Source organism: Montipora foliosa, chromosome 12 (genome assembly GCF_036669935.1).
Source record: "Montipora foliosa isolate CH-2021 chromosome 12, ASM3666993v2, whole genome shotgun sequence".
Classification (NCBI taxonomy): Eukaryota; Metazoa; Cnidaria; class Anthozoa; order Scleractinia; family Acroporidae; genus Montipora; species Montipora foliosa.
In genome coordinates, this window is record NC_090880.1 from 5,099,307 (window position 1) to 5,127,114 (window position 27,808).

The 27,808-nt window shown below is 37.9% G+C and overlaps 3 protein-coding genes across 5 annotated transcripts in view; all 3 read left to right on the forward strand.

Annotated features, from left to right (window-relative positions):
* LOC137978477 (MAM and LDL-receptor class A domain-containing protein 2-like) overlaps window positions 1–27,808 on the forward strand; it is a 359,940-nt gene that overhangs the window by 200,178 nt on the left and 131,954 nt on the right. The window lies entirely within an intron of this gene.
* Window positions 1,828–15,701, forward strand: LOC137980320 (WD repeat-containing protein 20-like). 2 transcript variants are annotated; one of them, XM_068827736.1, is made up of 4 exons: window positions 1,828–2,259; window positions 8,374–8,556; window positions 9,388–10,486; window positions 14,756–15,701. In XM_068827736.1, exons 1-4 carry the CDS (start codon window positions 1,948–1,950, stop codon window positions 14,857–14,859), a joined length of 1,698 nt encoding a protein of 565 aa, XP_068683837.1. In that variant the 5' UTR covers window positions 1,828–1,947; the 3' UTR covers window positions 14,860–15,701. The 2 variants fall into 2 exon arrangements, with proteins under 2 accessions (XP_068683837.1, XP_068683839.1); XM_068827738.1 differs by having other exon boundaries at window positions 1,829–2,259; window positions 9,388–10,494.
* LOC137980453 (actin-related protein 2) lies at window positions 18,066–26,240 on the forward strand. The gene is made up of 10 exons (XM_068827903.1): window positions 18,066–18,217; window positions 18,294–18,404; window positions 18,495–18,653; window positions 18,776–18,832; window positions 20,038–20,110; window positions 20,383–20,519; window positions 23,655–23,740; window positions 23,870–23,933; window positions 24,398–24,676; window positions 25,091–26,240. Exons 1-10 carry the CDS (start codon window positions 18,170–18,172, stop codon window positions 25,259–25,261), a joined length of 1,185 nt encoding a protein of 394 aa, XP_068684004.1. The 5' UTR covers window positions 18,066–18,169; the 3' UTR covers window positions 25,262–26,240.

Here is a 27,808-nt window from a genome sequence, read left to right on the forward strand (position 1 = left end):
TTCCGCTACTTGATTGCAGACCAATCAGAAGCGTTGTGGTCACCAGGCCCAATCTGATTGACCTTAATTAATTGGGCAGGCCCGTATTCTAAAATTAGAAAATACAGCACCAAGACCAAATGAGAAAGGTTGACACTTCTTGGTTATAGGCTTCTAAAATCATGCATTAAAAGAAGGAAATCGTAACGTATAGCATATTTATAGGAAAGACGTTTGAGACCCTTTGAAGAAATGAAATACTTAGAGAACAGCGTGTGAATAAAAAGAGGCAAAATTCATTAATCGCACCACTGCTCTTTTCTGGAGCATCAACAGTTTTTCCGTATAAGATTTAGCTTCCTGGCCTCAGGCAACAAGATCATAAAATAGATATGGGTGAATGAGTAACCTATATTTGTTAAGTGATATCGAAAAAAGAGATAAAATGCCTTAATCTAGAGATTATGCATGTGGTCTTGCTTGATTATGCATGTGGTCTTACTTGATGCGATATGGTTAATATTAAAGCATTTTTTTATGCAAGGGTCAGTTGAACAAAGTAGAAGTGCCGGATCTTGGGAGAAATAACCAGAAAATAATTTATAGACTGAAAACAAAATGATTAAAGGTACTTTATTTAAATGTCTAGTCGTTCTAGCGCTGGAGCACTAAGTGAGGACACTGCAAACTGAAATCAAGAAATTGATGCAAAGCAAATCAAATAGAGGGAAAAGCCGGAGTACCCGCAGAAAACCTCTCGGTGCAGAGAAGAGAACCAACAAACTCAACCCACATATGACGCCAAGTCTGCATGGGAATCGAACCCAGGCCACATTGTTGGGAGGTGAGTGCTTTCACCACTACGACATTAGGCACGCAAAGCGTGTAAGGAGATTAGTAAAGCGGCACTTGCTTTTCACAAATGTGTTCCAGATTCAGTTTTCTATGTGGCTTGCGTTTTAAGATTTTCTGGTCTGCTCCAAGAGGTTTTCGCCGTTTCCCTATTCTCATAAACAAACAGCAATAATTTGGTTTGCAGTCTCGCTCATTAACAGTGCGCTTGCGCCTGTGCTGCTGACTGGCTTCTGCCGTATGAGCGATTTTCCCAGACGGTAACTGCACATACTTGCATTTGTCACATGATGGCATTCATACCACATGGAAACCCTATGGTGGGAATAAATATTTTTTTCTCTATCTCTGTGAGGTCTGGACCATGTTTTTGGACTGAATCTGGATAATGTTATACACGGGGTAAATGTCTATACAGTATTAAAACTGCTTATCCGCTTGAGCAGTCAGCCTTTTCCGTTCCGTGTTCATATTAGAAACAAGAAACCAGATCCAATTGAGAGTGGACCGATGAAACGTGATATTCAGCATGTTCAGGTTGTTTCGAAATTGAAGACTCAGGTCAACCCGGGAGGTCAAACACGCAAGGTTAAAATAGAATAACAGAATTTTATTCCGGAATTCTCTCTTCTATTCGAGTGCTTATCCCTTTTTATTCGAAGTACTGACCGAGAAAACTAAGGCCTCTATGAAAGAGATGAAGTTTGCGCAGTGGTAATGGGGGCTCAAGGAAATTCAAAGAGAAGACCACAAAAGAATGACAATATCCCAAATTCTATATCAGCGCACAATGGAGAATTTTAAGTTTTTCTTTGTGTTTCAAAACCGCTACTTATAGTTCGTGGTAGGTGCCGAGGAAGATCAACGAACTTAGCCCGAGTGAAGAAATCTCCTACTTCCGGCTTGTTTGCCTTAGCAAAAGGTCTTTTTGCGCGTGCGACAACGGAAATGGAGAATGTTTACATACAGCCTACGCAGAAACGGATCAATGACGAAAACGTTTGTAAAGCTTCAAAACGAAAATGTTTACAAAGGAGACATTACGAAGGGATGTAACATTCGTTTTGCAATTGCAATTCGACGGGGTCAGCTTGTTGGAGCGCATCAGAAAGACGCATGCGTACTGAGAAGATCCATGAGTCGCGATTATCGTCACAGTATGTCTGCGTTCTAAATATTGAGATGGCCTCTGGAAGAGGACATACAAGTCAGGAAATCAAGCAGCACTTCGCTACAAAAGAGGGCTGTTACAGACTGCTGGATCTCTCTGTTTATTCACGACCTAATAAAGTCCCTTACAATGTTCAGCAATGCCACCCGGTCCGAGTTTCGTTTGTGACAGTCAAGGATCAAGGTGGCTGCAACGATCGAATCGCCTTCAATGTCGGGAGAGAGTTGTACTTTTACATTTACAAAGGCGTACGGAAGGTAAGTTAAACTCATTGGCCTCTCTAGGAACGTGTGTGGTAAATTAGAGCGAGGCTTGTGTGTGTAGCATTTCCGTTAAATTGTGCATGTTAAGTCAAGGTAATAAGTTATAACATTGACGTTCCCTTCAGCTAAGAATTCGTGATCATAATTAAGTTGTAAATTTCTCATGTTAAAGTTGAGTTAAGTTTTGTGAATCGGCAGTCCGTTTTTACCGAATCTAGCTATCTCAGCTGACTTAAGAAACTACTGTCTGGGAAAATATTATTCTCGAATACTTGTTTTATTAACTAGGGTCTCGTCTTGGAACTTTGCAATTCAAAACGCTGCATGTAGCAACGGCATTCTTGATTGTGACTTCTCTTGCGGTTGCTGTAAAAATAAAACTTGTGTTCTCAATGCATTTGCTAATCTTGGACCCTCCGGTTGATATCGTTTATGATTTGTTCATAAAAATATAAAAAAGGGCCCAGAAGATCCCGTTAGCTTTGCCTCCGAACACGAAAATAATTTTCCAGAGCTTCCGTTTAAAAGAACTGGTAGTGAAAGCTTGAATTTAAGCTTATTAACAACATAAAATTCGGTAATATTATTTATATCTTGACATCAATATACCTGATGGATTTTCGCTCTGCTTGTGAACAGTCAAATTTCTTTCACTTTCTTGACAACTGAGTTAAGAATTCTCTAAATGTTTATATAATAATACGTCAGCCAGCGAAGTGTTTATTTTTTAAACACCAAAACTGTAGAACCAATTTGCATGCACAAACTTGAATTCATTTGACGTGAGTTCAATTATAGACTTCAGATAAGCTGTCCTATCATTGTTATTGTTGTTTCCAGCATATATTTATTTCTAACAAAAAATTACAATATACCCACTGTGATAATATTATGTTGCATACTTAGCTTTTTTCTGTAGCATTTCCCAGTCCATTCTCTAAATGTGTTACTCTTGTTTTACAACTAAATCAGGCCTTCTGTTAGAGTTTGTTTATATTTGAAATATTGTTATTGGACATATAACCATAGATTGCCTTTAAAGTTCACCTAAACTTAAATATTTTTCGTTCTAGTGTAAATCTCCCCATCCAAAGCAAACATATGTCACCATTATTACCCAGAATGTTGCTTTTTCTGTGCCATATATCCATATAAACTTTGCAGAACTAGCAGTACATGTAATTTGGATCCACAACTGTGATGTGAGAGGCATGGATCTATTCTTGATTTTACTTCACAAATATTGCTTTGCATTCCTGTTTTCAAAGAAATTTTGCATTTCAAAGCAGTTTGTGACATGAAATCAAGAATAGACCCGTGCCTCTCACATCATGGTCGTGGCTCCAAATTACTGCTAATTTTGATAACTGCGTGTCTTGCCAGGAAGATATAAACTGAAATTTTGAGTTAAGAAATTGGTAAAACATTGACCGAATGCAAAAATGGCCGTCAGCAAATTATTCTTTAGTCTTTGTGTTAATTAGTCTAACTAGCCTCGTTTTACAGCCCAAATGCTTTCAATTTTACGTGTGTGAACGAGGCTAGTTAGGCTAATTAAGACAAAGACAAAAGAATAATTTGTTGGCAGCCATTTTTGCATTCGGTCAATGTTTGCTGGGTAAAAGTTAAGAGTCCGATCCCACCAACGCGTCGGCCAACACGTCGTCCAACGCATCGGCCGACTGTTGGTCGACTGTCGGTAGACTGTCGGCCGACGCGTGGACCGCTGTTTAATCTAATAACGTATAAGATGCGTCGGTGGTGCGTTGGTGCTTTTTCAAACTGAATGGAAATTTCTTCGATGGAAAACTTGCACTTCGATATGAAAATAAGAAATTTTCTTTTGACTGCCATCTTGTATTTCCTGTGCTAGTGAAACAATGTTTTGGCCTAGCACTTTTTTTTTTTTTTTACCTGATGCAAACCTCTGAGCAGACATAATGTGTTTAGCAGACAATGTGAGAGAAAAAAAGAAAGAATACAAATCTTTTTGGGACTACATGTAGCTCCTCAGAGACTTGGGCTAGTAAGATAAAATTACAGCTTACCCAAAGGGCAGTAATTGTGAAGAAGAGCTCCCCAAAAAACCTGTCGGCCGACTGTCGGTCGGTAACGTGTCGGTAACCTGTCGGCAGGACAAACTAAAATGATCGTAAGCATTTACTTGTCTATTGCTTCTAAACTACGCGAAAAGAGCTAAAGGCAGTTCATAACGATACCTTGAGCAGCACTTATACCACTAATATGGCTTTTGTCCACTGTTTTAGCGTTGGCTAGCGATACTTGCCCACATTGTAAACATCATTCATACATACATGACATAACATAAGAGGCCGCGTTGCATTGTAGGGCAATTTGAAGGAAAGTGTTTGTCTCCTCTACTAACTACGTATTGATACGCAGCTTATGGTTGTCAGAGTTTTTAGCAGAGTTTTCGATTAAATTAGCTTCCAATGCGATTCTTAGATTGTCTGGTGTGTTGTAAATTACGCAATTGATATATCCTATATGCATCTGATAACAACTGATAACAGTTGATCGGTAAGTAGGTGAAGTCTGTCGAGTCATACATCACCATTACGGAATGTCACGTTAACTGCTCGTTTTTACCACAATTTTTCTTTTTTCTTAACCGATCGGTAACTTGTTGGTTAGCTGTCGGTAGACTGTCGGTAAGCTGTCGGTTAACTGTCGGCCGACAGTCGGCCGACAGGTTTTTTGGGGAGCTCTTCTTCACAATTACCCAAAGGGCAATGATGCTTGGAATTTCGTCCCACCCTGTATTGTAGACGAGAAAAATTTGAGTTTAGATGCACTTTAAGTTCAGGGACAATCCTGATTCTCTCGTGCTGATTTAAGTTGGATAAATGCATCTAACAACCTACATCTTAATCATGGTTGTCCTTTTCAGTGGCAAAAACCATTTAGTAATGACGTTTCATTAGAAGCTGACTTTTGTAGATAACCATCACCTCTTTTTGGATCACTCAACCCTCTAGTTTGAGTTGAATTTTACACAAAAGCACATGTACAAAATTTAATGTACTGCTTTCGGGAGTTTTTGTGGCAACCTCTGCAATCACTGTTGAGGAGCCATCCAAGACAGTGAAGTCCACTGTAATTTTTAGGGAGAAATTTGTTTTCATTCAAAGGGACATGTACCTTTATCATAATTTCAAAACCTTTACTTCCTTTCAGATGTCTTGCCGTTCATAATTTATGTAAAAATGGCTTTTGCTAACACAGCTTTGATTACCGTATCCATGGAATATTATCAACAGAATGTTTCATTGGCTCCCATTTTAACCCTAAGTCATTCAAAAAGCTTGGCTTGCCCATTTGAAATAAAATTTCAGCCAGATGAAACGTTTTGTGTAATTGTATAAAAAGTAATAATTGTATAGAGATAAATGATTTTGCTTAGCAATGAGGAAAATCAAAATATAATATTATGTTATTCACTGGGCAGGAGGTCTGTATAGGACAAAAACTGTGCCTTCAGTCTCAAGTTCAGGTACTCCAGACGTTGGGCACAGTTTTTCCCTTTATGGACCAACCAAGGTTGGTAAATAATGTCCTGTTTATATTTTTTTCCTAAAAAGGTGTACTGGCTGGGAACCATTGCTTAAGGCTGACCTGCGATGCTTATTATCAAAATGAGAAATATCAGGCAATGCTGCAATGATCGGTTGATTTTCTTCACAATATTTATTAATTTGTAAAGCAACACTGTTTACTTTTAAAAACATTTCAAAGGCTTCAAAAAATCAATTTTTGGTCCTAACGCCATCTCATGACACAAGCTCTCACAACCAGGGCTATGATCGATTCCGCCTGGGTTGGCAGGCAACATAGAAAAATTCTGCTCATACTTGCATGTATTTCTGTTTAGTATCTGAGGGTGTGTTGAGAAGGAATAATTATTATTAATATTAAAGTGATGATAACTTTTATCAGTTCTCATTACTTTTAAATGGTGCTTAGAGTTGTCACATGAAGAAACCATTCCATAGGATTTAAATTGAAACATGGTTCTCAATGTTTTCCCCCAAAGCATCTAGGCTTACACGCACATTGTAAACAGGTACAATGTAGATTACACGGGTATGGGTTATGATACTTGATAGTAATGGATGTGACACATTGCACTGCTTTGATTGATTGCAGGAATTAAAAGAAAACTATTGATTGTTTATGATAGTTGCAGTTGATGTATTTACGTACCTGCAATTTAACTTACCATAGTTAACTATGAAGGGCAAGTATAACTTGTTAGTGGTGATGTTGTACTGGTGTTACGACAGCCCTTTTTTGCGTCGTATTAGCTGCACTGTACCAGCGCTTTGTTGTATTTGTGTCCCTCAGACACAAACTTTCCTTAATATACAATGTAGTCAGTGGCTTTGCTCAATAACATATCTTTTCCTTAGCAATGGTCAGCAGTCATCTTATCCATCTCTCCATAGGTACAATGTACTTCATGTATCGCTTACTATAGTGTATTAAAATTAATTGTATTATACCCACGCATATCCATGTATATCACTGTGTACCCCTAAATACCTTGGTATACCCCAAACTACCCACGTATGCTCATGTACACCCATTTATACCCATGCGTAACCATATATACACTTGTAATAAAGGGGTATACAATGTACATGGGTATAAAGGGGTATGCATGGATATTACGGGTGTGTAAATACCTTATAATATAATTTTAATGCATTATAATAAGGTATACGTAAAGTACTTACCCATCTCCTTCAACCTTTTACAAGTACATCTTCCACCAAATCTGGAGATCACTAGCCTAAGAGTCACTAAACTTCTGTACAAAAGAAGTTCATTTAATCGGGTGGTTGAAAGTCAAACTTGAATACAAAACAGCACAACAAACAGGAAGCAAAATAGGGTAAAATTTAAGAATCCGATCCCACCAACGCGTCGGCCAACGCGTCGGCCAACGCGTCGGCCGACTGTCGGCCGACTGTCGGTCGACTGTCGGCTGACTGTCGGCCGACCGAATAAAGCTCTTAAAGCTAATGAGGATCTTATTTGACCTTACACACTGTGTCTGGCCTTCTTTGACTGATTGACTGATGGCTGCAGTCATCTGCACTCTCGATTCTTATGTTATCTTTCGGTTTAGAACTGAAAAAACTTTGAAGAATCACTTGTAACAAAAGGGCAAATCTGTCTTTGAACCCCTGGAAATATTTTGCAACTCGTGACCATCATTTTCCAACATAAAGATCATTGGAGGAAAGAGGCTTTGAGACAATACCCAGAAGAATCATGCTTAATTTATTATGGTGGAACAGGTCATTTAGCAAACCTCTGGTTATTGTGTTTGTTATTATTCCAATTAATTTTCAGCTTGTTTTTGAGTTTTTACCATTTACATGTAATCCAAATTGCTCTGTCTTGAACTCGCTGTAAGTAATTGTTGTAGGCTTTGTAAGATTTACTCAACCTTCATCAGTTTGAATGGCAGTGAGTTGTTACATGTAGTTGTCACACAAGTTAAGTGCAATTGATCATGTGACAGAAGTATCGCCTCAGATGTTTGGAAGTTCCAACCCCTCATCCCTTTTTATGGATAGGTGTTCATTTTTGGCTCTGTGATCTTCCTTTTGGTAGTATTATCATAATATAACCTTCACATTGCTTTGATTCAGAGCAATATCATATACATGGTAGATGAATTTCTGGACTGGTGCTCTTTCATCCTAAGCTCGTACTTGAGGCCTTAGCTGTTTCCCCCCACACAATCGTGATCTCAGGCCTCACATTTAACAAAGTAGATGACACATTGCTGTAACAGAGTTTAGTCTGGGTCATATCATTGACCCCCAAGATAGACTTTACTCTGTGTAACGCCAGGAGATTTTACTTGTCAGTGGGAGGCATCCTTGGGGGTTTGAGGTGTTAATAGGGTAATATGGGAAAGTTGGTGCCTGAGAGTGTTGGACAGCTTTTGGTAAAGATTGACTATACACTGTACATGTGCCATCATCATCATCGTCCTTTTTACAAGAATTAGAAGACTTTCACTTTATTTCAAAAACTTGCAACCTTGTTTTTTTTCCCATTGCTTGATTGCAGGCTGCAGACCTCACAAAGCCTTTAGATAAACGAATGTACAAGGGAACCATCCCCACATGCCATGATTTTAACCTGTTGACACGGTCATCTGAAAGCTTGGAACTTTTAATTGGATTCTCAGCTGGTCAAGTCCAGTTGCTTGATCCTGTGAAACACGAAGTGAACAAGCTGTTTAACGAAGAGGTACTGTAGTTTTGTAATCTATCCTTTGGACTTTTGCAAAAGATTGAAGTAGCTTTTAGTTGCAAAATTGGGCACATTGAGGATTTACGTAAAAAGAATAAAACCATATTATGACCACCTTTGAAGTGAGGTGAACTTTACTACAGGAAAACTTCTGCTAATTAGTGTGATTAATAATATTGAAATAAAATGTATATTTGAAGTTGGTGTTATAGATGGATCTTCTGTCAATAACCTATACTTGAATATACATTTCTTTCATTCATCAGTCCTTTCACGGGAACACAGGAACCCAACAAATTGACCTGCTCCCAACGGAGCGACTTCAGAGCTCAGTTGGTAAAGCATTGCACCGGCACCGCAGAGGTCATGGGTTCAAATCACGTCGAAGCTGTCTGGAGTTTTCACTCCAGGTGTCTATACGAGACAATTTCTTAAAATGTCCAGATAAATGCATAATAACAACTATCTTTAGGGTAATAATGTTGTTGTTAAGTAAGTTCCAAAGTCAATAATTACTTACAACGATATATGTTTTTCCTTCACTGTTGTATCATTTTCTCATAAAAGATCAGGAGACTAAGCAAACAGAGACACTTCCAATTTGTTGCTTTGGAAGAATTTTTGTTTGTAGTGACAGGGATAATAATTTTTTTTCGTACGTTGGTTTTACATGTCATTGAGCAATTATACCCCAGTTCCAGGAGGTGACTAGCTTTTTGCACAGTTACCTATAATAAATTCACTATGCATATACATGTAATGCTTAAATACCATATCAGCATAGTACATTATTGTATTTTAATTTTTGAATTTTTGTTACTCTTCCAGAGACTTGTGGACAAGACTAAAGTCATGTGCCTCAAGTGGATTCCAGGATCTGAAAATCTGTTTCTGGTTGCTCATGAAAGTGGAAACATGTTTGTTTATAACAAAGAACATCCGGCAGGAATTGGACCTCCTCAGTATGCATTAATGAAACAAGGACCCGGCTACTCAATTCATAGTGGGAAATCAAAGACAACTCGAAACCCTGTTTGTAAATGGACCATTGGCGAAGGCTCTGTAAACGAGTTTGCTTTCTCTCCAGACTGTAAGCATATTGCTACGGCAAATCAAGATGGCTTTCTACGTATATTTGACTTTGATATGCAAACATTATGTGGTGTCATGAAAAGTTATTTTGGGGGCTTGAAATGTGTTTGTTGGAGCCCAGATGGTAAGTATATTGTAACTGGTGGTGAGGACGACCTTGTTACTGTTTGGTCTTTCCTTGAGAGGAGAGTAATTGCACGTGGCATTGGGCATCATTCGTGGGTTCAAGTTGTTGCTTTTGATCCTTACACCACTAATATTAGTGGCAGAGGCCGTGTTGACGACAGCGATGAGGAAGAGATTGAACAAAACGGTATTGCACCTTCACAACGCGCTAGTTCTGTTACACCAGAGGACAAAAATGTAACGTCTTACAGATTTGGATCTGTAGGGCAGGACACACACTTCATGCTTTGGGACTTGGGAGAAGATGTGCTCAGACCTCAGAGACCCCGTGGCAGGAGTGTGCGAGCAACAATCACTCTTTCAAACTCGCACATAACTTCAGGTCATGCCCTTTCAAATGGACCAATCACACTGGAAACAAATCACAGCGGAGGTGGTAATGCTGTGGCACCTTGTCCCCTGGGATCATTCGATGCACCAAAGAATTTAACACAAGTACATTCATTAACAAAATCCATGGAAACGTTAGTTAATACAGGGAATGTTACTCCAGGAACAGTTTTGTGTCCCCGAATGGAGGATGTGTGTATTCTAGAACCCTTAGTTGCCAAAAAAGTGGCAAATGAGAGATTAACAGCATTAGCATTCCGAGAAGACTGCATTGTCATGGCTTGTCATGAAGGTTTCATCCGTACTTGGGCTCGACCAGGTAAAGTGGTAAGTGTGGCAAAGAGAGAAAGGTATTACAGGGGTACTAAAAAAAATGCAAAAATGCAAAATCTTTGCCAAGAATGCAACAAAACCTCTGTACAATTTAATGGGACTAATAGAAAATTGATTTAGAAATGGAAATAATTATTCAACATGACTGTATGAGATACATGTACTGACTTGTCAGAGTGGCAGTGAATTAAAAAATACAGTACCGCTCAGAATTAACCTAACATGGAACGCGTTCGCGAAAGCGATCAGAACGAAACTTGAACGAGAAATGAAACAGCAACAGAACGGATATGGAACGTGGGCAGAACCGATATGGAACAAACAAGTTCTCTTTAACCTGTTCTCTAGAACACGTTCTCATCTGCAGGAACGCGTTCTAAAGAACGTCCCTGCTTAGTGAGATTCACGTGTACTTTGTGAAGTCCACATTTGTTAGCATTAGGCGCGTGTCGCTTGACACCCGGCCTGGTTAAAAAAGGGATTGGTGTTCAAGGCCGCTAAATTAAGCGCTTGATTTTAAGACTACAGTTGGGAAACTGTAATAATCTGAAAACGGAGATGGGAAGTACATTTCATGTGCATTTAGCTGGTAAAGAGAAAGCTTCAAAATATCTCTCTGTTTTCAATTAAGAACAAAACAAAAAACCCTGCACTTCAAATCAGCAAGAAAAACAGTTGCAGTGAACGGGATTGAGATGTTAGTGTGAATATTTTCTTTTTCTCAATATGGCCAAAGAGGCTTGAAAATTTACGTACACATTAGTTGGATAATACCGTTCATCCACAGACAATGAGTACTTTTAGATTTGTAGAACCAGAACTAGCGTTACGCGACTAGTTTTTGCACTAAATTTTTAACCATCACGCCAAAAATAAATTTATCGTTTGATCTGTGGTTTGGTTCGTTCGGTTTGAATCATTTGTAAAACACTGGGTTTCCTTCACTTTAATCGTTCCTTTAAGATATTTCTTTTGTACATAACCGAAAATACACGTTAAAATTCCACTAGCCGTGAAATGCGTGCAAACAAAACAACTGGCTCGTTCTTCTTCACTAAACAAGTTTGGTTGCCTAGCACGTGACAATGTTTACTCAATACGTGACTAATTCTCTCACGCAAAGTACAAACTTTAAACCCTCGAAACCTTTTAAAGAACACTTTAAACCTTTCTTTTTTACCACTCTTTCAAACAATAGCTGCCGCGAAGCAAACGAACGATAGAAAGGTTAAAGCGATACAAACGATAGAAACGAAATTAAAAGTGCGATGTTTCGGATCAAAATGTAACACGTCCAACGAAAAATTTTCCGTATTATTCCAGATAAATACTTTGTAACAAAGAAATAACAGATAAACTTCGGGTATTGTCGGTAAGCGTTTGACAACCAATACCGTGCGCAAGGCCAAATTTATACGTAAGTCGTCTTTTGTCCTTGTTTGCTCACTTTTTGTATACAATCAAATATTAAATTTTTGCACAATTGAAAAAGAAATCTTATTGATCACTGCAATAATTTTTTTGACATCTCTAGCGCAAAAACCTCGTTTTAGGAAAAGACTAACTGCTTGACGAAGTTACAATCGCATCTTCATCTTGCAGTGAATGTTACCGGTTTTTGTGAACGCGTTCAAAGGAACGCATTCTTTTTCTTGTAAATGCATTACATGGAACGCGTCCAATGAAACCACAAGAGAAAAGAGATGGAACGGATTCGGAACGGGTATAGAACGGATATAGAACGGATAAGAGAACGGAAATTGAACGAATATGTAACGCGTTCCGTTCAGGGTTCCCTGTTAGGTTAATTCTGAGCGGTACTGTATTGTTCATCCCTTGATGAAAAAGAAAGTTTTATTTTACGACACTTTACAAGAATGAGAAACCTAACCTAACCAGTCTCTCAACTGTAGAGCCATTCTTTGTGTCCATGCATACTATCTGTAGAGGCTTTTTAACCTGGTCTGTGAAGGCTTAACTCAGTATACATATCAAGCCAACTAGTCTGAAACAAAAATGGTTGAATCTCAGCCGAGCACCTTGAGTGCTTTCCATTTGGAAGAAAAAAAACATGTAATTTTACACCACATGGATTTAAAAAAAAACTATCCACAATAAAAGGGAGCGGAAAAAGTATTCATCACTTGTCAGAAAGCAGTGAAACATTTTGGAACAGCTCTGTATTCTATCGACAGAGGATGTATCTGTCATGAATCAAATCCCACCCTTTTTTTGTTTTTAGCAGTACAAAAAGGTCAACGTTAAAAATACATGTAATGGACAAGTATCTTAAAAAATTACTACGAAAATAACCGATCTGTAGAGTGGGCCCAAATTATCGAGTCACTGCCTCGCCCACTTTTGTTAAACATTTTGATGAAATTCCCACAAAGAAACCTGTGTTGGAGTCTCTCCCTTTTCCAATAATGTCTAGTCTGTATAATCTTCATTCTCAAGTATTCTTCGAAAGCTTTTGCACGATTATAACAGCCTTCCATATGCGCTCAGTTCTGCAGTTACCTCTTAAGAATTTGAGTTATTTACAAGTGAAAGTGAGTGGGGCAGAGACACATAAATTCCCACCCATTCCACAGATCGGTGGTTTTCGTAGTAGAAGAGTGTTAACTATACAGTAATATTATTGCTAACAGAGATTACCAAGCACAAGGTACCGGTATAATGTCAATACTGAAGAACTAAAAGTTGGCAAAATTGCTAATTCTTGGAAGACCCGTGGGTGAGAGCCTTTTTCAGACGATTTTACTCGTCATTGGGGGAAGTTCAGAGTCAGTGGGTTAAATCAAGGTTTAATGTACTCACCTTGGCAGGTGGTTGTTGTGGTTAAAAAAAATTAATCTATTTTTGGCGAGAAAGCGGTGTTGGTTTAAGGTTTTTCTGTTGTTAATATTATTTTATTTACACATTTTAAAGAGAAAAACAAAACAAAATTTACTCAATGTTTCTCTGTCATCTCAATCATCATTTTCTATTATGACAGAGGATTAGGTTTTCTTGTCTTGTCGATGTTTAAACCTTTTACCCATTCGCTCCTCAGGTGCCCCCAGAACACCCCCAGTTGACAAGTGTGTAATCGTCGTGGGTGGGTGGGTCGCGGGTCCTTAACCCTAACCCTAACCCTTTTTTTTTTTATCAATGACTGGAAATTCTCGAAACAGACAAGACCTAAGACCTAAGACAAATTTGGACCGAGCACTGAGGGAGCTACGAGTATAATATATATCTTTTTTTATCTTCAAACAAACGCAACCCACCACCCACCACCCACCACCCACCTACCCACGACTCACCCACCCACGCGATTTAGCCTCACCCCCAGTTGACAAGCAAAGCCAGTCTGGCATAAGACAGAGTAAAATCTGTGAAGTATCACTTCCAGGGGTCAGTAGCTTGAGGTGGCTGAACACAGTTTTTGATATGTTTCATTTACCATTTTCTCTAAAACCCTTAATCCTTTGGTAGCCAAAAATGGTTGCAAGCAAATTAACAACACAAACTTCTGGTTTTTGATAGTTAAGCTGACCTGTATGCCGTTGCCATGGCAACATGAACAACTATAATCATGCCTTTAAAATCGGTTTTGTTTATTCACAGAAAATCTGGTCATTAGATTTTCTTTATAATTTGCATGCAACAAGTTTGTAACGATGCTCACAAGTTAACAAATTTTAGTTATAATTTGACAGAGAGATCTTTAATTATCCCTTGTTGAAGGTTCACTGGAATATCTTGAATTTCCTGTGTTAGTTGTTTTTTCAATACTCCAGTTACTTATTTCTTAAAGTACATTCGTGCCAAATTTTTTTAAATTCTAACAAGTGGTTCTCAAGAAATAGGCGTATTTCCGAGAAAGCTATTCTACATTCAATCGCATTTTTTTAAACTTACTACGCATGAGCTGTATTTAGCTGGGTCCTTTCGATAACAAAGAACAATCTACGAATTGTGGATTTCTTTGTGTCATTACCCTTCTAACATACACTTCTCATAAAAGACTAAAACCATCAAAACGCTTTGTGGAAAAATAGTGCAGATAGCGGAAGCATTGAGAAAATAAAATGATTACTTTATGGAAGCCAATTTTTTTTTTTTGGCAATCCTTGCGTGCATGCTGCATTGCGTTAGCAAGAGCGCACACGATAACTATGTTCGGCCACCAACAAGAGCTCTCAATTTTTATTTTGATAGTTTTTCAGAATAGTACATTGAATAGGTCATATGTTTGTTGTTTTGACAGGGTGTGCACCCAACAGGGACAGTAGTCTGAGTGACGATGATGATGTGGATGAAGAACAAAACTCAGATGATTTACGCATGTCATCACCTTCTTATGATTCCTGAAACTGGCCTGTTACAAAGTCTGATTAATTTTTCTTGGTTAGCACATGCACATTTCCTCAAATGTCCATGCGCTAACCAAACAAATAATGTTTTGTTTTCTATTTCGCCCCAATTTATGGTAAATTTCTGTGTATTGTTTCTGCTGTTAATTGGCTTTTGGTTGATTTGGTGCTTTATGTGATACATGTTTTGTGGTGTTTTCAGTCTCTTTTAAAAGTAAACTTTGACTTGTTGCTTAGTGTTTTGTCTTGAAAGCCCAAAGTTGTAAAGGAATTGGTTCATGTCATTGTTTTTTTCCTGTCAGCCTTGTTTCCCCTTTATGTACAAATGAAATAAATACATGTATGAATGTGACATTTTAAACTTGACATTGGTTTTGTGGAGTAGTTTATATGTATGTAGACCTCCTTGTTAGATTTGGATTGCAAAATAATTCTTATACTTGTAAATCCTTTCCTTTAGCGTGCTTTTGTAAAAAGAGAACATCTCTTTTTGTTTCTGGAAAATGGCAAATTCATCGCACAGTAACGTAGACTAATATCTTTGAAGTTTATTATTGCATGGATAAATCCATACTCTTTCGCCAAGATTTCTATCTTCACATGAACTCATGTTGTGGTAGCATTGTATAGCATTGTGGGAGCACAGAAATATTTGATAAATGACCCAACATATATTATAGACTCAACATTTTCATCAAAGAATAATAATAATTCTCTTTTTATCAACATCCAATGTACTGAAGCCAGAGGAGCTCTGCACGTCAGCTAAAAGCAACTTCTGAATTGAATAGGAAATAGTTTATGTAATGTAATAAGAATAAAATGTTTTCTAAAAATGCACATTGTTTATGCTGTTGTGGTTTGGATTTTTCTCGCCTGGAATTGTGCCATACTGAAGTAACTCTCTGCCAGCTGAAGTACCGTATTTACTCGATTAAATGTGGCGTTAATTCAAAGGTAGCATTTATTTCAAAATCACATTTAAGTCACTGACAACAGTTACAGTAAAACAGAAATGTGTTTAGAATTCCAAGGAGAGGTTGGCCTTGTTATGCTGGCAAAATTTGCAGCCTTAACAACAGAACTGCACTTTGTGAAAATTCTGAAGAACGTGCTTGATCTTAAGAACATTGTCTTACAGGAAAATAAATTTCCAAGGCTGGTTTAGATTACCAAGATGTAATGTGTACTTGTTTCTTTCTTGCAATACTTGACTAAACGGCACATGCTTCTGATTGGATGTAACGTTTATTTGAGGATGGTGTTTATTGTACTTTTCCTTTCATCTGGGGTATTTAATTGAGGGCGGCATGTAATCAAGTAAATACAGTAAATTGAGCTTTTCACTATCGCAACAAAATCATGAGTATGGAAATGATCAAGTGAAAATGTGAAAAGCACAATCTTAAGGACAGTGCAAGGTCAGAAAACCTTGTCAAGACCAGTTCCCTCAATATTGAACATTGAGTTTGGATTTATTTGTGCTTAGACTCTTGCCCAATCAAGAGTATCTGAATACAGAGGTTTTTCTCATGGTATTCTTGTTTTCCTCCTCTCAATGAAATAACTAACAGTAAGTTGATTAATTTGACCTGCCTTGAGTTGATTATTTGTACTCTTTAGTGGAGCACTCTCTTTGAGATATTAATTTTATCCTTGAGACATTAATTAATAAAATGAGTTAAGTTATATCTACTGTGAATTAACTCAAGTCCTCCTTTTTGCATTGAGTCCTAGAGTAAAATTTTTGCAACGGTTTGCATAAAATGCATCACAGAGATTCACAAACCACTTCCTCTTTGGCGAAATTCAAAAATTGCTTGTGGGTGCCCCAGACTTAATGAAACATGTTAGCAAGTGTAAAGCTGAATAATTACATTGCCACAGCTCACTGCTATTCATGTTTAAATAAAATTCACAGGTGATCGGTTTGGGTCTCTTTGAGCCTAAGTGCTGTAATATTATTCTCACTGAACACAGGTCACACATAGTGAAAGTCTTGGTGCACTGTCAGTTACCTCACAGCAAATAATCCCTTGTGGATATAATAATTACTGTGTGCAGGGGCATCTTTGCAGACTGTGTGAGTCAATGAAGCAAGTCTGCAATCCTCAATAGTTAAACTTTACTATGGTATGGTGAAAGAATTTAGTGAGAACTAAGCCCAAAAGAGCATAAGGGTTGTTTGGATTTGATCAGATTTGATTTAATGACATCTACTTTGATTTCATGTGATTTAATTTGAGTTACAGTCTCTCCCCAATCATGAAAGCACTTTTTCTTGCTAAATGAACTTGACACTTAATGGGATGCTTTCCATTTGACAGAGCTGACTGTCCAGACTGGACGTTCAGAAAGACTTATAACTCTAAAGCTCCTTCAAATTAACACACTTTGAGGATGATACATACTCCCCCAGAAGAATGCGAGGAAATAACACCCAAGTGTTCCTTCAAATTGTTGCATTTTCTTTGCAAACTGACAGGTCTGGCTGGCCAGTCCTGACAAAAGGAGAGTGCCCCTTAGTTAAAATTATTGTGATGATGATGATGATGATGATGATGATGGTGTTGATTACTATTATAATTATTATTAACAATAGGAATCAACATCATAATCATCTTCATGATCTTTTAATATCACTACAATAATTAATGTTATAATAATAATAATAATAATAATAATAATAATAGTTTTCGTTGTAAGATAAGCCATTTATGGTGGAACACATTGGCCACACAACTTCTCTCATCAGGGGCGTAATGTGAGATTTTGAAGGTGTACGCACACGAGGAATGTTTTGAGTGCCAAAGGCGCTCCAAACTTGGTGAGTCTTGGGGCATGCTTCCCACAAAAATTTTAAATTTAGGGTCTGGCAAATGCCATTTCTGGCTATTTCCTTCAAAAATAACCGGGAACTGGGGACTGATGATGAGACTGATACTGTGTAGGGACCTCGGAGTCCTTTTACTTATAACAGAAAATCTTTTAAAAAATCCTACCCATTTCTCAAATGCGCACGTGCGTATTTGCGCAAAGGTCGCTATGCCCCTGCTCATGTACAAAAGCTGCATCAAAAATTTAAGGAAAGATAAGGTGCCCAACCTTGCCCATTTGTTGGGCAACAAATTTTCAGTTTGTGATTAACCTGAGGTGGACAGAAATTGACGAAAAATGCTTTTTTTTTTGTCATAGCCGAAAAGGAAGGGGGAGGTGTCGAGTTGAAAATTGTCACGTGACAAGGCGTAGAGGAAGTTAGTGGCGGCCATTTTCTCTGTGAGCAAGTTGTCGGAGGGAAGGTTACTGCCATGGATTCCAAAGGCAATAAAGTACTGGTTTGCGACAATGGAACTGGGGTAAGGCTAGCTGGCTGCTAAACCGTCGTAATTGCCTTCCGTCGACTCATCTGTTTTCATTGTTGTCTTTTCGTAGTTTGTCAAGTGCGGTTTTGCAGGCTCTAACTTCCCAGCTTTCATCTTTCCTTCGATGGTAGGAAGACCGATCATTAGATCAACGGCAAAAGTAGGAGACATTGAAGTCAAGGTCAGTGTATCCCCTTGCATAGTACCTTTCGACGTTTTACACCTGTAAGTCTTAGTTTCGTTGATCGAAAGTTTCCTAATTATTCTTCAGGATTTAATGGTGGGTGATGAAGCCAGCCAACTCAGGCATATGTTGGAGGTAAACTATCCCATGGATAATGGGATTGTTCGCAATTGGGACGACATGAAACATGTGTGGGACTACACATTTGGGGAGACAAAACTTAACGTTGACACAAAGAATTGCAAAGTAAGTGGCAGCTCCTGGAATATATATACATGTATGATAAATTTTAGTTTTGCACTTTCACTTTAATTATAATGAAGGAGGTTGGAAACTTTAATATCTGATCCTTTTGTGATAAACTTTAGGTTTTGCTCACTGAACCACCGATGAATCCCTTAAAGAACAGGCAAAAGATGATTGAGGTAAAAATATTGAAACCGTATGTCTTTAATTCAAGTTAAACACTTTTTATTACCTACTTTGTTAGGTATTACACTATTTATTATGCTTCAATTTACAAAGTGTTATTGTTGAACCAGTGTGTCATTTTTTTTTTAAATTAACGAATTGTCTGTGAATAATCATACCCTTTTCATCAACCCCATAGATGGTGATAAGGTACCTAATCATTGACACTGGTATGTTGTCTATGAAGGAAGTCCATTAAAATTTATTACTGTTATCATACAATAATCTGCATATCATGGATCAAAGAAAATCTAAATTAAAGTTCAGACATGAGCAGTATTCAAACCCAGTTAGAAAGGAATTAAGGAGTCCTTTAGTGAAGTCCGTCTTTTAAAAATTACTTTTTTTTTTCACTTGAATAAAAGAGAAAACTGGGAATTATGAGACCCTTGCAGAAAAAAATGCAAAAGTCATGATGATAATCATATTCACCATCATCATGTTAATAGTAAATTCTTGAGTCCCAAGAAAAATGGAAAAGTTGAAGAAACTGGATGCAACTCTCTCTTTGTGCATAATGGGAGGGCCAGATCTTGGGAATCCTGAGAACTAGTTTTTGTAAGGGGGAAAGCATTTTAAGTTCAGGTGGTCAAACAGTATTTTCATTTTCACTGTGCACACGCTCTGAGCTTTAGCTTTTAACAGGAGTTATCCTGCAGGGATAGTCTCCTTCAGGTTTCAAATATGCGTACATGTATTTATTTACACTCATCACAGAAGACTCCTACAACAACGCAAAGAAATTGACATCATTATCTCACGAGCAATATCGCAACACATACACCATTTCCCAATGAAGCCAATGAAACCAAAGAATATAGCGACCATCCCAGTGATGGGAATTCAATTTCTAATGCCAAGGGTCAACTGAATTTCTGACTGGGCTGCCCCCTAGGAGGGGTTGGGTAGCCCAGTAATAATGGAATTAATTGACCTACATGTAACTTTAACATGGTAGAGGTAATGAGCTAATTTCAATGTTTAACTTTTAGCCCTCTAGAAATATAAGCAAAGCAACTTAAATCTTGGTTTTTTTGTGTGTGTGAGAGGAAACCCTGAGTAACCAAGGCAAACAATATTAATTTAACATGACAAAGCTAGGCAAGCCAACTGGAACAGAAATACATGGTACCTTCACATAACCACATTTTTCTTATAGGTTATGTTTGAAAACTATCAGTTTGATGGTGTGTACATAGCTATCCAAGCGGTGTTGACACTTTATGCTCAAGGTCAGCTGTGCTGTGTTTTCTTACTGTATTTATCTGTGTATAAGTTGACCCCCAGTTTTTGATGGCAAAAAAAGCAATTTCTTAATTTCTTTGTTAAATGTTCAAGGGATACTAATCTTGTATTCTTTGATTTCTGGAATTGTGGAGGCACAAAAAAAGTCGACTCTATATACGGGTAAATACAGTATTTCTTCATGTTTCAAACAGGATTTGTAGAGATAATTTTCACAAAATTGATCACAGCTGCACAACATTTTATTTTCAATCCACAGGATTGTTGACTGGAGTTGTGATTGACTCTGGAGATGGTGTTACTCATATCTGCCCTGTATATGAGGGCTTTTCACTTCCTCATCTCACGCGTAGATTGGACATTGCTGGTCGAGATATCACAAAGTATCTAATCAAGGTAATGTATTCTGTCAATGGAGCTCAATTTAAATTGTAAAAAAGTTTCAGAATGTTATAGTCCTCAGTAGCTACATGTGTTAAGGAATAAAGTGTCTTTTACTGAGTGAAAGTGATGATGTGGAGCATTGTTTCCAGCAGGGCTAGGTGGTTACACCAGAAGAAATGGGTTTAATAATTTTTTGTATTTACTCTTCAATGTATAAGTTGACCCTTTATGACCTAAAAATCAGCCCAAAAAAATACCCTTGACTTATACCCTAGTCATGCACATAGAGCTGGTTTGGTAGCCCTGGAATTGTCAGATAATTACGTTGTAGCACAACAAATGCCCATTTTTATGGGCAAAAAGTCTGCATAAAATCAACTTTACAAAACAAGTTCTGATTGCGTTCATGTTTGATGAACTCTGCTGGCATTAAGTTGTGAACAGGAAATTTTGGTGTCAAAAAATGTGTGGGTTAAATCTAAACCTCTAGACGTGCCTCATAGACTATGGTCGTACAGTGTATCTGTAACTTTTTAGATTGGGCATTTTATAGTAGAGCAGACCCATGTTTGTTTCACTTTCACTCTCAGCTACTACTATCTCAGTAGCTTAGTAACCTGGCAAATTTGTTTTAAGATGGCAGTTTATTTGTCCAGCCATTTTTCAAATCTCTTTGGTGTTCTTTTCATCTACCAAATCTCCTTTCTCTGTCAACGTTAAGAGAAAGGTTGGTTTCAAACAGGAAGATTTGATTTTCAACATGCATGGCTTACATAAAAACAGAGAAAAAACTTTCTGAAGTCTACTGAAATACTGAAATACTAGTTTCATTGCATGTTACAAGAACTGATAAATTTCACCTTTGTCCGCTGCAGCTGAAACAAAAAATCTCACGAATGTGACATAAAGGTTACTCCAAACCCTCGCGGGCTACTATTGCTGAAAATTTATTTTTTCGACCAAATTAAAGTTAATAATTATTTAAACTTCAAATTCCCAAAACATTATTTAAATTCAAATCTTAAAATGTGCAGGAGTTATTGAGAAAAATTTTTTTTTTTTAAAAAGTTGACAAATGATAAAGGCGTTATTTTCTGTGAAAGACATGAACTCACGGCAAAACAGCTCTTATTCCAAAAATAGCAAAGTCGCTTTGTCATCATTAAACGCTCAATAAAAGAAAAAAGTCCTTGGATAAAGACAAAAGCTTAGCCAGGACCCAAGAAGGAAAAAACAACTGATTTTTTGTAGGAAAAAAGGAAAAATCTTGCAGAGATTTCAAAGATTTCCCAAGAAGATGTGGAGAGAGCAGTCATCTCTTTCCCTGCATCTTTACCTGGAGCCAGTAGAAAAAAATTGTTGTGCAGGGCAAGTTCTACCCAATTGCTTTCATGTCGACAACTAGTGATTGCCTCCCTGTAATCTTGCTCCTCGGTTTCGTTTTTCATTGCCCTTGCAATTTTCTTACCTTTGGTTTTCCTCATAGTTGTAAAGAGGCTTTGAAAGATTGATGCTTTGGGATTGACAATGTGCAGTTACATTTCATCAGCGATCACGTTTGATACTTGATTGATTCGACAAATTCTGCATTATTATTTTATTAACCTTTGTATTGGTATATAGTTTGTGGTAGCTTCCCTTAAAACGGCACGTGTGCGGAATTTTTTTTTTTCTGGACTGCGAAAGTTTGGAGTAACTTTAACTTTTAGAAACAATTCTATCAATCTGAATTCCAGCTTTTTAGCCAGAAATGAAGAAAAATCAGTTTTTAGGCCTTGAAAATAGGGGTCAACTTAACAGCAAGTGCAACTTATACCTGATTAAAATAATACAGTACCTCTTACCTCAATTTTGATGTCTGTACTCTTAAGTTATGGACCAAGTTTATTTCTACTCATACAATTATGAACAAGTGAATTAACGGGAAAAATTAGGTTCCGTAACTTACATTATGAACCAAGGGGGTGAGGGTAGTAAGATATTTATCATATTAATTTTCTGAGGTAATAAGGTGGTTGGGAAAGGAAACTACAGCTGTAGTTGACTAGCATCAATTGATTGGCTTTTTGAAATAGTTGCTTGCAAGATTCAAAACAACACAAAAAACTTGCTGGAAAATGTTGCACCAAAATTTCAAATTTTTGGCAGGTGGTATTCTACAATACGGCCTGCGAAATTAGCCAGTCATAGCACGCATACATGTACAGTACCACAAAAGTAAGTTACCACCCTCACAAATGACACAAACCATGTCTTGCACCACAGCAAGTGTGCTGGGGGCTGCAGGCTGCTTGACAGTCGCCCAGGATCCTAATAATAAAATTTTAATTTAATTCTGAGTGTTCATCATCAGGAAGAACAGTGAGTTCTTTGTAAAGTTTTTCAGGCTTTCTTTTCCTATCCAGTACACTAAATCCGGGGTTTTCGACAGTTTTGTAAAGTAGCGGACATATTTCTGAAAGCACCAGATGTGACATTTTTGGCGTTGCAAGGCACTTGGCGCAAGCTACCTGGGGGCTGCCCCAATTTTAAAAATAGAACACTCAGAAATGCTGTTTCCAGTGTTTCTGGAACCCAATAATCAGTTTCTGAGGCAAGGCTGGAGTTCACTCAAATTCTCTTTAAAAAGTAAGTTTAAAAAAATTACAATAAAAATTAAAACAAACCCCTCAAATATTGGCATCAAACTACCGGACATAGAATGGGAAACCACCGGACAAAATGTCCAGCCTCCGGCTTCAAACTAAAACCCTGTTAATCTGGTCCAGAGCCTGGGACAAAAAATTTATGTCTGAGTGAGTGTTTGCCCCATTGGGTGCAAAGCTATGTATTGCTAGAGTAAGTTGGCCTGTACATGATTGGCATTCAAGCAGAACTCTCTGAAATGTGATGCTGCAGAACCCTGGACCCCAGAAATGTTACACAGAAAGTCCACACAATGTTGAAGTATTCCATGTGTACTTCCACAGTTTAAATTTAACTTTTTAGCTTCACAACTTCTCTTCAAAAGCAGATGTTTTTTTCTGACATCACATGACATCATGCACATTGTCCAGCCCTCTGGCGCATTTCTTTATCTAACAGACAAGCTATGCAAATCTTGGAACTTGTCACTTAATCAAATCCTTTGCTTGATTTGTGTTGCAGCTGCTGTTGCTTAGAGGTTATGCATTCAACCACACTGCCGATTTTGAAACTGTTCGCATGATGAAAGAGAAGCTGTGTTATGTAGGGTGTGTATTTATTTCAAATACCTGAATAGCAAAATAAATTGTCATGTTAGTATTATCTCTATTTTATCAAATTTATATGAGCTTTTAGAATATACAGTGTAGGTGCTCACTGATTCTTGTTTCTTTTAGGTACAATATTGAACAAGAACAAAAACTGGCTTTGGAGACAACTGTTCTTGTGGAGCAGTACACAGTGAGGAAATAATGCCTTTTTCAGAATAAATTGCTGTAATTCAATTTGCCCCCTTTTAGACAGATTTAGTAATTACTTTTGGATAGATCTGGGAAAATCCTGGGCTTTTTATTTCCTGATGCAGCCATTTTGGTGCCGTGGGTCCTCTTACATGCGCAGGAGCAGGCGTACATGTACAATGTAGCTCAGTCAGTTGGTGGGCAGCTTGAGGAGCAAGAGGTCCCCAGCTCTACCTCCACATCTATCCAAGCTTTCCTCTGATCTGTGTAGCTACAGCTTTAAGCCACTGATTCCTGTACCATTCCCCACTGACATCTCACTCCTTGGAGTCAGTGGGTTTAATACCTGTAAAACAGAGCACCGACAGGGGCTGGGGGTAAAGTGTCCTTTTCCGAGGGTTACCGGGTATTTGAATAAATTTTACTGTGGACGAAGTCTTACTTTCAAACTTTATTTTGTCTTAGCTTCCAGATGGGCGTGTTGTGAAACTGAGTGGTGAAAGATTTGAAGCTCCTGAAGCTCTGTTCCAGCCCCATCTAATTAATATTGAAGGTGTTGGTGTAGCGGAGCTTCTCTTTAGCACCATACAAGCAGCAGATATTGACACTAGGCCAGAATTTTACAAGCATATTGTGCTTTCTGGTGGCACCACAATGTATCCTGGACTACCAAGCAGATTGGAGAGGGAAATCAAACAATTGTATCTTGAGCGTGTATTAAAAGGAGATGCCACTAAGTTGTCTGTAAGTCCTCTTGTCAATATTAGTGTTACTGGTACATGTAACGGAGAAGTAGCATCCTTTGTTTTAATAAGATGCAAATATGCACAACCAACTACATGTACCATTGGCTGTTCTTATGAAATTGAAAAGCACAAATACAGGAGCTTTTAACAGGATTACTTGAAGGACCTAAAACTTTCCCATTGGTAATTCATGTGCTATACTACAGAGGTACTAAAATCTAATGAGAGTTTGGCCACTGGCATGTACTGGTTTGTACAATATCTGAACAGTCAGTTGTGCCCATTTTGACACAATGGGTTTCTGTTAATTAACTAATTAGCTCCTTTTCGTCTTTTGTTCCTTTTGTTCCATGATTGTGTTCCCCTATCATTTAAACTAACTGTCTTCAACAACTTGGCTACCTTTTTGCAGAAATTCAAGATCAGAATTGAAGATCCACCACGGAGGAAACACATGGTATTCCTTGGTGGTGCTGTTTTGGCAGATATCATGAAGGACAAGGAAGGATTCTGGATGACACGAGAGGAATATCAAGAGAAAGGAATTAAGGTTCTAGAGAAGTTAGGAGTAAAGGTCAGCTAGAATTTTGCAGGGAAACGTAGCCCATTTTCGAGACTTGAAGCAAAATTTCAAGGGAAAATCAAACTCTTTAGAAAAAGCTCTCTGAAGTATTGATCTGTGTCTTTCAGGTTACAACTTAAGAGTATTTTTTGGCTCTTTACTGTCATTCGTAAATGTTGCCTCGACTACGGAATTTATAGCTTTCAGCAGATTTGTAGAAATGCAGTAAATTGTTACAAAAATTATAGTTTGATTTAGGTAAGTTCATCTATTCAGTTAGAATTCAGTATTTTCCTTTGGTGGAATTTTTCTTTAGTCTCAGATTTCTTATGTTTCAAAGTATAATAACAGCAAAAAAGTACTGTAAAGGAAGGATTTGGAATCAAGATTTTCTAAGAAGATTGTTTAATCAACCACACTTGTTTTGCATTTCTAAGAAACTGTTGTTTTAACTTTTTTTGCTCTTCTTGCAAAGACTGTCTGCAAGTTCTTTTTACAGAACATCATTGTTGGCAGGTTACCAACTTTTCAGTTTTACACAAAGTTCTTTTGAACAACTATGATATTGACCAGTGAACTGGCCAATGAAGGTTGATGTATCTTAAAAAGAAAGACAGTGGTAAAGAGGTGGAAGCAATTGTGCCGCAATTTGCACAATGTGGTGGACTAATTTTTGCATGGTTTGCTTCAACTTAGGAGAGCTTAAATTTCTGAAATGAAGAGTTTGTTCACTGTACAGATCAGCATGTTAAGAATTTGTGTAAGAGATCATGCTGAATATTTTGCCAAAATAAGTACTGTTTCAACTTTCTTCCTAATGTTTGTTGCTGTGACATTGTTTGTTTTCACATCCATGAAATGGTTGGAAGGAATTTGGTGTTATGCATAATGAGAGCAGGAAATTAAATATTTTTTACCTTGAAAGTTTATTCTTAACCTGGGTATCCTGTTAAAAATTCCAAGGGAAAAAAATAAATACCGTCACATGTGTACCAAACTACATGTACTGTAACATCCCAGTTAACTTAAACAACAGGGGTAGCACAAACTTACATGTATCACAGTCCACTGATTTTTCGCAAGAGCTCCTGTCGTCTTCAGTCCAGCTAGTTCCATTTTTGGTTTTAAGGTTGCTCACCATGTTACAATAATTTGGAGCGAGCGTCCTATTAAGGCCCGTTTACACATGTACAAAAAGGCAGTCGCAGGTTTTGACCAAAACTCCAAAGTCGCAAGCCACTTCCACCATTTCAGCCACATCATGAACTTTGAAAATGTCAAGGTCGTTGGTTTCGAAGCTAATTACCACGAGCGACTTTTGCTCGAAGCCTGGCACTCTACTTTTTACCCGAACGCTGGAAACAATCATATCGTACTTCCAGAAGCCTACAAAGGCATCGCGCGAGCATGAATTGCATGGTCACGCGCGCAAGCTTCGCACTACGTTACTTTAAATAGCGTATGATAAGGAAATTCGCATTCATATTACTGGAAAAGGCTTAAGAATTAGCCGAAACGTCTGTTGAAATATATCAAGAGTCAGAGGCAAACCTTTGTCCATAGAACTTAAACATAGAACATTTTTAATCCAACCATCTTGACCTCACGCTTCAGAGCGCGCGGAAGCGAGGCTTTCAAGTCACCAGAGAAGACTGTTCGTGGGCACAACTGTAATAACAGCTACAAGATGAGCTCCTGTAGCTATTTAGATTGAAAAAAATTTTCATTGGAAGAAGCCCATGTCGGTTGTGGATGCGTTCTCCCCGCATCCTCTCCTTGCAAACGTTAATGACATGTCTATAAAAGAGATGAGAATGCAAGCTCAAAAATTTAAGCTAAATAAGCTGATACAAGTAGCTTATGGAAAGTTGCTTCATAACAATCGGCATTACTGTGGGTTTGCATGCGGTTGCCCCGGGTTCAAATCCCGTTCTAACCTCTGGGGCCCGTTTCTCGAAAGTCCCGAAACTTTTCGGGGCATTTTCGGGTGTCACAATTCCTTTTGTATCTCAAGAACGGAGAGGATTTAAGTCGTCAAACTTCACAGACATAGTTCTTTTAGTTAGCTTGAAAACATGTTCGCCTTTCCAAAACAAGCCGTTGACAGTTTCATCTTACAAATGGCTTTTCGGGCCCGAAAGGTTTTCGGCAATTTCGAGAAACGGGCCCCTGGTACGGATTTCTTCCCGGTTATCCCGGATTCAACTCTACCACACTTTGTAAATAGCCAACTGATTGCTTCCTGTAAGTTGGGGATCTTAACCATGTTTCTGTAAAGTTTGAATAGTTTCTTTCAGATTATCAAAAGTGGGGAGCCTGTGAACTAGCTTGATAGCTAAGTGCAGTGCACTTTCACAATAAACATAGCACTTACATTTACCAAATGGTCTTGATAGTAGCAGACAAGTTAAAAAAATTAAGAAAACGCCGAAACCTTTGAGTTTATAAAACATGTTTTAAACAGAAACTTCTGTCATCCTCAGTTAGTCAGAATACAAAGCGACGAAAGCTGAATTTATAATAAATAGAAAATGCTAATGTGAAAAATAGTAACAACGGAATGAAGTA

Bases quoted from the DNA above. Each gene is read 5' to 3' on its own strand.
- LOC137980320 (XM_068827736.1), top strand. From the start codon at position 1,948: ATGCGTACTGAGAAGATCCATGAGTCGCGATTATCGTCACAGTATGTC. The intron at 2,260-8,373 runs GTAAGTTAAACT...GCTTGATTGCAG, and splicing joins TTTACAAAGGCGTACGGAAG to GCTGCAGACCTCACAAAGCC. The intron at 8,557-9,387 runs GTACTGTAGTTT...TTACTCTTCCAG, and splicing joins ACAAGCTGTTTAACGAAGAG to AGACTTGTGGACAAGACTAA.
- LOC137980453 (XM_068827903.1), top strand. From the start codon at position 18,170: ATGGATTCCAAAGGCAATAAAGTACTGGTTTGCGACAATGGAACTGGG. The intron at 23,741-23,869 runs GTGTGTATTTAT...TGTTTCTTTTAG, and splicing joins GAGAAGCTGTGTTATGTAGG to GTACAATATTGAACAAGAAC. The intron at 24,677-25,090 runs GTAAGTCCTCTT...ACCTTTTTGCAG, and splicing joins GAGATGCCACTAAGTTGTCT to AAATTCAAGATCAGAATTGA.